We start from the raw sequence: 13,564 nt of genomic DNA, 5'->3' as shown, positions 1-13,564 counted from the left end.
AGATTGTAAAACAAATTGGGACTTCATGTCATCTTTGCTGTCAAAGAATTCAAAGATGGCTCATGCATTCAAAGGTCATATTCTCATAAACTCTCTCCCTACCTTTCAGGAAAGACACAGGTTGCCATTTAACAAATATAGATTCTAAACTGTAGAAAGGGCACATTCATCCTAAGAGTGCCAGGGACAGAAATATAACTAGAAAGATCTCCTATTTCCCACTATTTAGTGCCCTGGGGATCCTAAACCTTTTGAAATCAGACACTTTATACAACTACCACTTCTAGGAGAGTCCCCAGTAAACATTTTCATCTCAAGGAATCACACAGAGTAGAACAAAAACTGAAGAAGAGGTCGGTTGTCTGGGCTATAACAACAGTACTGACCAAGCAAAGCAGATGAGACCTCAGATCTCCTTGCTCTTTGCTCTCACTACCTTTGTCTCACACATAATACTCCACAAAAGAACATTTAATAAACATTGAATGAAACCCTAGAGTCCTGTGCAGTGTGCAGAACTGGGTGCATTAACCACACTTTTGTATAATTATTGGAAATAGCATGTACCACCTTCAAAACTGAAGATTATTATTCTAGATATTAAATATGTAAAATATTATTTTAAAAACACTTATGACATTCTTACAAGTCAAATTTATGCCCTTGTACATTTTTTAGAAGATTTTATTTATTTGAGAGAGAGAGAGAGAGCACAAGTGGAGGGAGGGGCAGAGGGAAAGGGAGATCTCTCTGCTCTCAGCTGAGCAGAGAGCCCAATGCAGGGCTTGAATCCTGGAATCATGACCTAAGCTGAAGGCAGACACCTGACAGACAGCCACTTAGGCACCCTGCACTTGTAACTGATGACTTAAAAACTCCAGAGGAAAAAATATAAATGGATAAAATATAATTTTACACAATGTAAACAACTAAAAAATTGGGAGACTAACAAATGCTAAATCTTTTGTCAAGATACAGTTTATTTTTTTTTTAACACATAAAATGTTTCCTTACAAACTGTCTTCCTTTTCCAAGGGAGAATATGTATTTGGAGAGTATACAATTTGAATGCTGATTATTTTAACATGAAAAGTGATTATATGAAAAAACTCTAGAAGGCCTCAGGAAAGTGACAGATACATAGCATAAGCCATTTGAGTAGAATACTGCATTTGTGTCTTTTCTTACAGAGCATAGCAAGATGTGTTTTGAAATATACATATTTTCCCATAGTGGAATCTTTAGTAAGTTATTTCATATTTCCTGTGATTTTCCAGCATTAGCCTGAATAAATATGGATGCCAAAATTCTCCACTCCAGAGCACCCCCATGATGAGCACCTTTTCTTCTCCCAAGAGTGGTCTTGGGTGTTTTTCTACTGATGTTGGTGATGGGTCAAGTTTCCTTTAGTCTTCAAATGATGTATATCTATTAATTCCATCCCATCACAACATGAGCAACAAGGAGGTAGCACATTCCAACTGTGCAGGAGACAACCATCATTGGGAAGCCCAACCTGAAAAACAAAGAAAAGTGGATTGTGGTGTCTGGTATCTGGTAAGTACTGTAAGATCTAGACTCATTATTACATTTTTTTATTGCATCATTATATTTGTCATGATTTAGGAGCTTTCTGTATCTGTAAAGTCAATTACTTCTTATTTCTAGAAATTGAAAAGTTGGTTTTAGTCTAGATGGTATGGATGTGTGCCTTCATTAGATATATGACATTTTGAGATGTGCTTATAATTTTTGCAAATGTTAGTTGACATTTTATAGCCTCAACTTATTCATCTATAATATTAGAGTGTTGATATTGATAATGACACTTACAACTGCCAATATCGTGTAACTGGACCATTATTTAAATCTCTGCATCATCTTCCAATTGTCCTGAGAAAACTGGTTTCCCAGAAAGGTCATATTTCCACAGACCCAGGAAGTTTGTAATGCTTAAAATTGAAGAGAGCTTCAGAGGCAGGATTGGGAAATAATATTTTGTCTTAGGAAGGGAAGATGAGAGTGTAGATAGGCACAAATACAAAAGAAGTCATAAAAAGATGAAAGTTCCCCTCACTATATGCCTCCCATAATATACTTGTATTCCCACAAACCCCTATCCAGGCTAATAAATCCCAGTCAATTCCCACTTTGCATTTGGAACTCATGCTTTGAAGACATGGCTTAGTGGTTCATTGTCACTGAGGGAAGTTACTGCAAAGATTGAAGTTTTTGTCTTGAAAAAGCTTTAAAAAATCACTGGTAAGAGCCTAGTGTGTGATTATGACAAGAATTTTGACATTTCCCTGACCTTCCTTTCCCTGACCATGGCATGAGGAGTGGCTACTCAGAAAGAGCCACAGCAAGGCTCTCTTCACAAAGCTGTAATTTAAACACAGAAACTACATCCACAAGTGAAATGGTTCCTTAAATTCCAAGCGAGAATTGGACATTTCAGGAAGGGGGTAGCTGCTGCTGCTTCTTAAAAATAAATAAATAAATAAACATTTTAAAAAATTTAAAAATGTTTATTTATTTGACAGGAAGAGAGAAAGAATACAAGCAAGTGGAGCAGCAGGCAGAGAGAGAGGGAGAACCAGGCTCCCTGCAGTGCCGAGAGTCCAATGCAGAGCTTGATCCCAGGATCCTGGGATCATGACCTGAACTGAAGGCAGACGCTTAACCGACTGAGCTACCCAGTGCCCCAAGGAGGTGGTAGCTTCTATTCTGACATTTCTTTTACAAAACAGAAAACCGAAACAACAGGTTTTACTAAGATTATCTAAATTTCTTGAGATTAATAAACTTGGTTATTGTTTTTTTTTTAAGTACCTAGATATGTTTGCAATAAGTCAACCCTGATCATTGAATTCTGGAAAAATACACCCAGGAACAGTGTCTGGTCAACTCCAAGCACCACAGATATCATCACAAGCTTTCATACAAATGCAAACCTTTCTTCACACTGTGACAGATTGTGTTAAATTACATCAATGTTGAGTAAGATGTTGAACACGTCAACCTGGATCCTGGGACATCTGCTATGTTTCAGAGGCAAATCTGCCTTGCAAGAGATGGATCCCACAAAAAGAAGACATTATACTTGGGGAGTCCAAACCTAGAAGAAGTTCCCTGTAGATGGTTCTGGTGTGCTTCCAATTAAGAGTTACTGGTGGCTCAGAGATAACACCGATCCTAAGAAGGAGCATCATCTGGGGATCTGACACCATCAGAAAAATGACTGTTTACTTAGTATCTAGACACCATGTAAATCCTCACACAGATGACCACATCAACGGCTTATATCACCTTTCAAGACTATTATCATTGCACCCACTGTACAGATGGAATTTGGAAAAGGAAGCAAATTTATCCAGGTCACTTGGGTAACCTGTTATGGTATAGACATTCAAACCCATTCAATCTAACTCTAAAGTCCATGTTCAAAATCATTATACATTCTGCTTCCCTGTGGGTATAAATAAACCATAAAATGATAATATACCACTCAGAAATAAGTGACGTACTGAATATCTGCTATACCTTGAGGGTTTCATCGATAAACATTGACATTTCCCAAACACAATAAGGTAGGCCATACATATCATCCCTATTTTATAGACAAAGAAACTGAAGCTTAAATATATTAAGGAATTTCATAAAGTATACCACCACTATGATGCCGATGATATTTTGGAATATTTTTCTGGCTTCAAAACCTGCTTGCATTCCTACCACAACACATTAGTTAAGGGCCCTGCTCTTGTCCAGCTGCATGATCTTGGGACATATCCATGACTCAATTTCTTCATTTTTGAAATGGAAATAGTAGTACTTACTTACTGAAGTTATTATGAGGATTATATGAGCTCATCCCTATAAATGCCTTAGACTAGTGTCTGGTCATATCATGAGCCACCAGAGCAAGATTGACGAGATACTCCTTTGAGTCCATTGAACATGACAGTGAGTCTCAGACACGATATTCGGGACTACAAAGGAGACATTTTAGTATTCACTGAGCTTCAGGAGACTGGAGCAGTCTAAGCCTATCCTAATACCACCTACAGTGCCTTAAGTAAGGAACCCCAGAGGGTACAAACTCTAGCCAAACCAGTGGGAGGAGAGAGATGGAGACAGAGACAAAAGCAGAAACAGAGAGGCAGGTGAGAGATATAGAAAAAGAGGGAGAAGGGAAGAAAAAGGAAAGGGGAGAGTGAGGAAGGTAAAGAAGGAAGGGAGAGATGGAGAGACAGAGAAAGAGAGAGAAGGGAATTCACATCAGATGCCAGCTCTCTTAGTTTAGATTCCAGCTTCATCATTTGTTAGTTATGACATGCCAAAGTCATAATAATCCTCACAAAGATATTTGCATGTACCATAAGATCTCTCAAGCCATAAACTTGCATACAGTAAGGATTCTATGAATGAAAAATGTGCTTTCCCAGTCCAAAGAGAACTCACTTAAGTAAATCACCCATTTTTACAGATCAAGAAACAATAAACTATAGCCCCAGGCTAATACTGGCCCACTGCCTGTTTTGGTAAATAAAGTTTTATTGGAACATATTCTCTCTCATTCATTTACTTATCAATGGTTGCTCTACCATCTAGGGTGGCTGTGTCTGGCACAGCATAGTAGAGTTGAGTAGTTGCAATAGAAACCATGTGGTCCACAAAGCCTGAAATGTATACTATCTGACCCTTTACAAAAAATATTTTCCTCTCCCATTATAAAAAAAATACAGTCTTAAGATGGTGAAATAAAGTGTCATCTTCTTGTCAACTCCTACTCAAAATAAAAGGTACTCCCAGACCACCAAGCAACAGAAAAGTACATGAGTCACTATGTAATTTCAAGTTTCTAGTACCACATATTCAAAAAACAGCAAAAGAAAACAAATGAAATTAAATTTAATAATATATTTTATTTATTCCAACATATCCAAATTATTATTTTAACATATGATCACATAAAATTCCTAATGGAATATTTTACATTCACTTTTGTATACTTAATTTTCAAAATCCAGTGTAGGTTTTCTATTTACAAGATATCTTACTTTGACTTGCCACATTTCAAGGCTCAATTGTGTCAAAGTGACTGGGGGCTGTGTAGTCCAATGCAGCTCTAGGAGCATCACAATTTCTGGTTGAAAACACGTGAAAAGGCAGGTTTAAGACCTTGACTAGATGCAGGGGATGCTAGCTCTAGATGGAGTTTTTGGAGAGGATACGCTCGAGCAAGGCCTTCTCAGAGAAAGCAGGTTCAGACTGCCTTACAGAGTCTCTGCCATCCTCTCTGTACATCTCCCCCAGAGGAGCAAGCTCATCAGGGTGACCTTTTCCTTATACATTTTGGAAGTCAAACATAGGCACAAAATCCTCTAAGGTTAGGGTCAAGACAAATGATGAAGCTGTTTATTGGCAATTTGAAGACAACACTGACAACAGTGGCTACACACCTAAGTATCCGATGGGTAAAGACAAGGGTGGGGCACCTCTTTCTGTAGAAACTGCTAATGCTGGCATGTTCCTTCTTGGGGTGAGCCCCTGCTGCTTTTTCCTGGTGGTTAGCTTGATTAGTGTTTCAATGTTTCACTCACTGCCCAGGCTGGAGTCTGCTGGAAGGAGATTTATTTGAAGAAAGGGCAGTAATGACTTCCTGTCACAGCCAGCAGTTCTCTTCGCATACACATTTATGCTCTACATTTACCAAGAGCAGTTCCATTTCCCAGAAGATCCATTTGTCTTGCTCCCCAAGCCTCTCAGAAAAGCAGTACCTTTACCAAAAGGCTTAGGGAAAGCAGATTTGCTCAAAATCCAGCATCACATCATGCTTTCATTTCCCTCTGGGATTATTTTTAATCTATGCTGGCTCCAAACATCACATTCTGTTACAAAAGACAAAAACACTTGAATGTCAAAGCACAGATCAAGATGCAAAATGTCAGATGGATGCCCAGACAAATGTATTCCGTTTTAGGTTAAAAACATAACTGTGATGACACACAGTACTCCCAGGAACCGAAGCTTCCAAATTGCTGGGAAACAAGCTGCTCAGGAACCATGCCATTTCCAATGGGTCAGGCATTTGCACTGAGAGTGGAATTCCACACACTGAAGACTGGCCTAGTTTCAAAAGGAAATGTTTGCTAATGAAGTCTCCTACTTGAGTTTTAGACTGAAACCATTCTTTCTATCATTTTTCCTTCCCCAAAGTCTTTATAACATACCATGATTATAGATCTTAATCAAAAGTCATTTCATTGTTTTCTTTCCACAAAGGTAATGCATGTTTCTCAGCAGAACAGGACTGTGGTTGCTTATCACAGGGATGGACAGCTTGCCCCACCATCCATAGACCCTGGATACCTTGAGAGCCATACTCTTCAGTCCCTTAACCTGTACTCATGTTATTCAGGGCCTCAGGACATGAATTGTTCTCTCATCCTCAGCCATCATTTGAAATTTGAACAGCCTCATACCTCATGTTTTAGATCTCTCCAGGTGACAATTAGCTAATCCACTTCATGAAGAAAGGCTGAATGAACTAACTTCCTGCATCCTGGAAATAAAGCCCCATCATTGTATTTCCCATAGAGAGAGGAGTTCCTGGTGGGGTAGAAGGTAGTGACCCAGAGGGAGAGCTACAGAAGAGAGAAGGCACTTCTAAGTTAGGAGGGTATCTTATGGTATTTTCAGAATGTTCCCCATCATATTGTGTTGGTGATGAGCTTCCAGCAGCAGAGCTTACATGGCTAAAGACTAGAAAGAATGACAGAGGAACAAATAGAAATCATAGTAAGGAGCAAAAGCATCAAAGTAAAAAGGCAAAACTTAGAGGAAAAAAGGCAGGTGGCAATGAAATTGTTGAAATTGTAAAAATTTGCTTTTCTCCCCATCAAAATAGCCTCAAGCTTGCATGGTTTCTTTTTCATGTGTTCAAACTTATGACATGTATGTACCATCTTTATAGCAAGCAAAAGAGAAAGAATTCGAGAAAATTATGTCTTGTTCTTTCTCCTTCTGAAAAAAAAGAAAAGCACTTTCATTACATACTTTGTGCCCACCTCTGCTAGTTCCCTCTGTCTCTTGATCAGTACCAGTGCTCTTGGGCCATCTGTAGAGCTGGGACTCTTATCTCTCCCTCCATGATATCTGCAGCCAGCCAGTCTCTCCCTTCCATGTTGGAGAACCCCTTTACCCATTGAGGGTCTCCACTGAACATAAATGGAAAGTCAGACAGCCCTGCAAATACTTGGCTCCATATGAAAACACTTTATAAATGTTTTGTTCAATACCTTTGCTGAAAATTCCTGGCTCCTCCCATATTCTCATATTTGGAATATGACCTTCCTTCTGACTTTTGTTTTTTTTATTGAATTCCACTATAGTTGACAAGCAATATTATATTAAGTTCAGGTGTGTAATATAGTGATTCAACAATTCTGTACAGTTTTCAGTGCTCATCATGGTAAGTGTACTCTCAATCCCCTTCACTTATTTCACCCATCCCCCATACCCACTTCCCCTCTGGTAATCATCAGTTTGTTCTCTATACTTAAAAGTCTATTTTTGGTTTGTCTCTCTTTCTTTTCCTTTGTTCATTTGTTTTGTTTCTCAAATTCTACATGAGTGAAATCATATGGTATTTGTCTTTCTCTGCTTGACATATTTCACTTAATATTGTACTCTCTAGCTCTGTGCATATTATTACAAATGACAAGACTTCATTCTTTTTATGGCTGAATAGCATTCCATTGTATGTATATACCCCATCTTATTTATCCATTCATCTGTTGATGAATGGACTGTGTCTATAATGTGGCTATTGCAAATGGTGCAGCAATAAACATAGGGTTTCAAGAATCCCTTCTGACTTTTTAAAGAACATCATATTTAGCTGAGTTAAATAGCAGCAGCATTCCTCATCTATACCCAGCAAGCCTTTATCTTTACCTTTCTTTTTTCCCTCTATTGAGTATTGGACTCAAACTTTCGACTGCGTCTCTTTGGCCCTCCTCTAAGAACTATGTTCACCAAGAGCTTTTTTCTTTCATACCTTTAATGCCTCCTTTGACTGACATCTTCTTTTATCCTATAAACACCTGCAAATCTTCCTTTGTTACAAATAATTGTTCCTCTCCTTACTCCAACCCCTCTAAAATTACTTAGTGCCTTTGTTATTTACATTACACTCTTTGTTGGATAATACCTAGGCAAGATAAAAAGAAATAATAGGCACTCCCTGCCTATAAGTAGCCCACAGTGAAAGGAGCAAATAGAAAATCAAATTTGCAACACAATGTAGTGAGTACTAAACAAAGGCCCATACTCAAGATTGTGAAGGAAAGCACCAAAAGCAAGTAACTCCTTTACCTGGTGGTGCTCAACTGTTGGTGTAAGGGGCTGAGCAGAAAGAGGAGGTTTGTAAGAAAAATAACTTTTAAGTCTGTTGTTCAACAGAAAATGGGAATTGAACAGCCAAAGAGGAGGAGAATGGACATGAGAAATTTCAAAGAGAGCATCCATATGGATCTACTACTTAAAATAACCTTGATGATTTATATTTTTCCTGAAAAACATCAATTTTATAAAAACTCTTTTATTAGCACATTTATATAATATCCTAATATAATTTTAATGTTTATCTCTGTAGCTTTATTCCCTTTGTACCTAATTTTTGTATTTATTCTTTTTCTTGATTAATGCCAAAGCTTTATTTATAACATCAAAAGCATTTACCAAAAAAAAAAAAAAATCACCTCTTGACTTATCAGTTCCACTGTTTACAGTTTTCGTGTGTGTGTGTGTGTGTGTGTATGTATGTGTCTTTTTGTTTGTTTTTATTTAAATTCCAGTTAGTTAACATACATTGTAATATTTGTTTTAGGTGTTGAATTTACTGATTCAACAATTACATATAACACCTGGTGCTCATCACAAGTGCACTCCTAATGTCCACCACCTATTTCCCCCATTCCTCACTCACCTGTCCTCAAGTAACCATCGATTTGTTCTCTATAGTTAAGAGTCTGTTTCCTGATTTGCCTCTCTCTTTCTCGCATGATCATTTGTTTTGTTTCTTAAACAATCAATCGCTGCCAGTAAATCATAGGGGTGGGGGCCACACAAAGCCTGCTGGTGTGAATTGAATTTGCTGCATACCTTCAACAAATAGCCAACCTCCTGAGGTTAATCTTCCCATAAAATAATATTTTCTGCAAAAAAATGTAAAAATAGTGTATATAGCAATGATTAAGGTCTAGTACTGTATAAATGCTCTTGCAATAGTGAATACTATCATTGTTTTTGTTACTACTACCAAAATTCTGTTAGTGTGATTACTAGTACTTCTATGATTATTATTACTCCTTTTGATTTATCTTTTTTAAAGTGGATCACCCTTTTTCCTTTTATTTTTAATTTATAATGCAATGCAAATCAATCATTGTAGTCAGAGACAGTGGTTCTTAAATATCCAGTTATTAAATCATAGAGATTGTCTTCACAGCTTTATATACAATGGATTTTTGTAGCTGTTTTTGTGGACTCTTGAAACGAAGGCATATTCTCCATAGAAAAAAGAATTATATATCTAATATTTCAATTCTCAGAAATGGATAGTGTCACATGAAAGGCTTCATTACCAATGAAGTTTATATTAATTTCTCCTTTCACTTCTGACTGAACTTATATGGTTATTTTGAAGCTATTATTTCTGGCGGTTAAAAACTATTATATTGACTGTCCTACTGAATTTTTTAAAGACTCCTATGTTTTATATTACACATGTTTCTACCTTTATTTTTTTATTATATTATGTTAGTCACCATACAGTTCATCATTAGTTTTTGATGTAGTGTTCCATGATTCATTGTTTGCATATAACAGCCAGTGCTCTGTGCAATACATACCCTCTTTAATACCCATCATTAGGCTAACTCATCCTTCCTCCCCGTTCCCCTCAAAACCTCAAAGTTTGCTTATAAGAGTCCATAGTCTCTCATGGCTCATCTCCCCCTCCGATTTCCCTCCCCTTTATTTTTCCTTTCCTTCTCCTAATGCCCTCCATGCTATTCCTTATGTTCCACAAATGAGTGAAACCATATGATAATTGACTTTCTCTGCATTGACATATTTCACTTAGCATAATCTCCTCCAGCCCTATCCACGTTGATGCAAAAGTGGGGTATTCATCTTTTGTGAAAGTTAAGTAATATTCCATTGTATACATACAATGTATGTATACAGAAGAAGACCACATCTTCTTTATCCATTCATCTGTTGAAGGACATCTCAGCTCCTTCCATAGTTTTGCTATTGTGGACATTGCTGCTATGAACATTGGGGTACATATGACCCTTCTTTTCATGATATTTATCTTTTGGGTAAATACTCAGTAGTGCAATTGCTGAATCATAGGATAGCTCTTTTTTTAACTTTTTGAGGAATCTCCACAGTTTTCCAAAGTGGCTGTACCAACTTGCATTCCCATCAGCAATAAAAAAGGCTCTTGGCCTTTCCCTTAAGATCACAAACACAACAAGGATGCCCAAACTTGCCACTGTTGTTCAACATAGTACTAGAAGTCCTAGCAAAAGCAATCAGACAACAAAAAGAAATAAAAGGTATTCAAATTGGCACGGAAGAAGACAAACACTCTCTTTACAGGTGACATGATACTTTATGTGGAATACCCTAAAGACTTCACCCCTACATTACTAGAACTCATACAGCAATTCAGTAATGTGGCAGGATACAAAATCAATGCACAGAAATACATATTCTTATTTATATATGTATTCTTATACAATAACAAGGTAACTTTAGGAAGAGAAATTAATGAATTGATTCCATTTACAATAGCACCAAAACCCATAAGATACCTTGGAATAAACCTAACCAAAGAGGTAAAGGAACTATAGAACACTAATGAAAGAAATTGAAGAAAACACAAAGAGTTGGAAAAATATTCCATGTTCATGGATCAGAAGGGTAAACATTTTAAAAATGTATATGCTTCCCAGAGCAATCTATACTTTCAACACCATCGTGATCCAAATACTGGTGGTATTTTCAAAGTGCTGGAATAAACAATCCTAAAATTTGTATGGAACTAGAAAAGATCCCAAGTGTCAAGGAAATTTTGAAAAATGAAAACAATGCTGGTGACATCACATTGCTTCATTTCAAGCTGTATTGCAAAGCTGTGATCACCAAGACAGCATGGTACTGGCACAAAAACAGGCATATAGAACAATGGAGCAGAATAGGCATCCCAGATATAAACCCTCAACCTCTATGGTCAAATAGTCTTTGACAAAGCAAGAAAAAATATCCAATGGAAAAAAGACAACCTCTTCAATAAATGGTGCTGGGAAAATGAGACAGCTATAAACAGAAGAATGGAACTGGAGCATTCCCTTACACCATATATAAGGATAAACTCAAAATGGATGAAAGACCTCAATGTGAGAAAGGAATCCATCAAAATCCTAGAGAAGAACATGTGCAGTAACCTCTTTGACATTGGCCACAGGAACTTCTTTCAGGACACATCTCCAAAGGCAAAGGAAAAAAAAGTGAAAATGAACTTTTGGGATTTCCCCAAGGTAAAAAGCTTCTGCACAGCAAACAAAACAGTCAAAAACAAACAAAACAAAACAAAAACAAACAAACAAACAAAACACAAAGAGGCAACCCATGGAATGGGAGATGTTTGCAAATGACACTGTAGACAAAGGGCAGATATCCAAGATTTATAAAGAACTTCTCAAACTCAACACCCAAGAAACAAATACTCAGTTCAAAAAATGGGCAGAAGACATGAACAGACACTTCTCAAAAGACATACAAAGGGCTAACAGACACATAAAAAATATTCATCATCATCAGCCATCAGGGAAATTAAAATCAAAACCACATTGAGATACCACCTTACACCAGTTAGAATGGCAAAAATTGACAAGACAAGAAACAACAAATGTTGGAGAGGAAACATTGAGAATGATATTCATTGTGGGTTTTTCATAGATGGATTTTACGAAATTGAGGAATGTTCCCTCTACCCCTATACTCTGAAGAGTTTAATTGGGAAAGGATGCTGTATTTTGTCAAATGCTTTTTCTGCACCAATTGAGAGGACCCATGTGTTTCTTCTCTCTTCTCTTATTAATATGTTCTATCACATTGATTGATTTGTGAATGTTGAACCACCCTTGCATCCCATGATAAATTATCATTGTAGATAACCCTTTCAATGTACTGTTGGAGCCTATTAGCTAGGATCTTGTTGAGAATTTTGTTGAGAAATTAGGCATCCATACTGGTCTGAAATTGTCCTTTTTGATAGGGACTTTGCCTGATTTGGGGATCAAGGTAATGCTAGCCTCATAGAATGAGTCTGAAAGTTTCCTTCTGTTTCTATTTTTGAAACAGCTTCAGGAAAGTAAGCATGATTTCTTTGAATGTTTGGTGGAAATCCCCAGGGAATCCATCAGGTCCTGGACTCTTGTTTTTTGGAGGTTTTTGATCACATCACTGGTTCAATCTCATTAATGGTTATTAGTCCATTCAGATTATCAATTTCTCCCTGTTTCAGTCTTGGTAGTTTATAGGTTTCCAGGAATGCAGGCATTTTTTCCAGGTTGCTTAGTTCATTGGCATGCAGTGGTTGGTAATAATTTCTGATGATTGTTTCTATCTCCTTTGTGTTAGTCATGATCTCTCCCCTTTCATTCAAAATTTTATTAATTTGGTCCTGTCTCTTTTCTTTTGGATAAATCTGGCCAGTGGTTTATTGATCTTATTAATTCTTTCAAAGAACCAGCTTCTAGTTTTGTTGATGTGTTCTACTGTATTTCTAGTTCCTAACTCAATGATCTCTGTTCTCATCTTAATTATTTCCCTTCTCATGCATGAGGCAGGCTTAATTTGTTGTTGATTCTCCAGTCCTTTAAGATGTAAAGAGAATGTGTGTATTCTGGATTTTTTTTTTTTTTTTGAGTTAGGCTTAGGTGTTTATGCATTTCCCGCTTAGGACCAACTTTGCCAAATCCCATGGGTTTTGGACCAATGTGTTTTCTTTCTCACTGGTTCCCATGAATTGTTTAAGTTCTTCTTTGATTTCCTGGTTGATCCAAACATTCTTGAGCAAGGTGTTCTTTAACTCCCAAGTATTTAAATTTCTTCTAAACTTTTTCTTGTGAAAAATGCTTTCAAAGCACTGTGTTCTGAGAATTTGCAGGGAATAATCTCAGTCTTTTGGGATCAGTTGAGACCTGAATCATGACCCAGTATGTGGTCTATTCTGGAGAAGGTTCCATGTGTGCTTGAGAAGAATGAGTATTCTCTTGTATTAGGGTAGAATGTTCTTTATGTATGTATCTATGAGGTCCATTTGTTCCAGGGTGTCATTCAAAGCTTGTGTTTCTTTGTTGATTTTCTGCTTAGTTGATCTGTCTGTCTTTGAGAGTGTAGTGTTGAGGTCTCCTACAATTAATGCACTGTTATCAATATGTCTTTATTTTGGTTAACAGTTGGCTTGTGTAGTTGGCCA

The 13,564-nt window shown here is 37.1% G+C and overlaps 1 protein-coding gene across 5 annotated transcripts in view; it reads right to left on the bottom strand.

Moving 5' to 3' along the window:
• Positions 1–666: 666 nt before the first annotated feature.
• OCA2 (OCA2 melanosomal transmembrane protein) overlaps positions 667–13,564 on the bottom strand; it is a 397,483-nt gene continuing 384,585 nt past the window's right edge. For all 5 annotated transcript variants that reach the window (XM_082736012.1, XM_082736013.1, XM_082736010.1 and 2 more), the window contains one exon: positions 667–1,516. In XM_082736012.1, the coding sequence (XP_082592138.1) occupies positions 1,432–1,516 (85 nt within the window). In that variant the 3' untranslated portion in view covers positions 667–1,431. The remainder of the gene's footprint in view (positions 1,517–13,564) is intronic.

The sequence above is a fragment of the Mustela nivalis genome, assembly GCF_964662115.1.
Source record: "Mustela nivalis genome assembly, chromosome: 6".
NCBI lineage: Eukaryota > Metazoa > Chordata > Mammalia > Carnivora > Mustelidae > Mustela > Mustela nivalis.
Note: the sequence above shows the minus strand (reverse complement) of the source record. Positions and strands in the feature narration are given on the sequence as shown.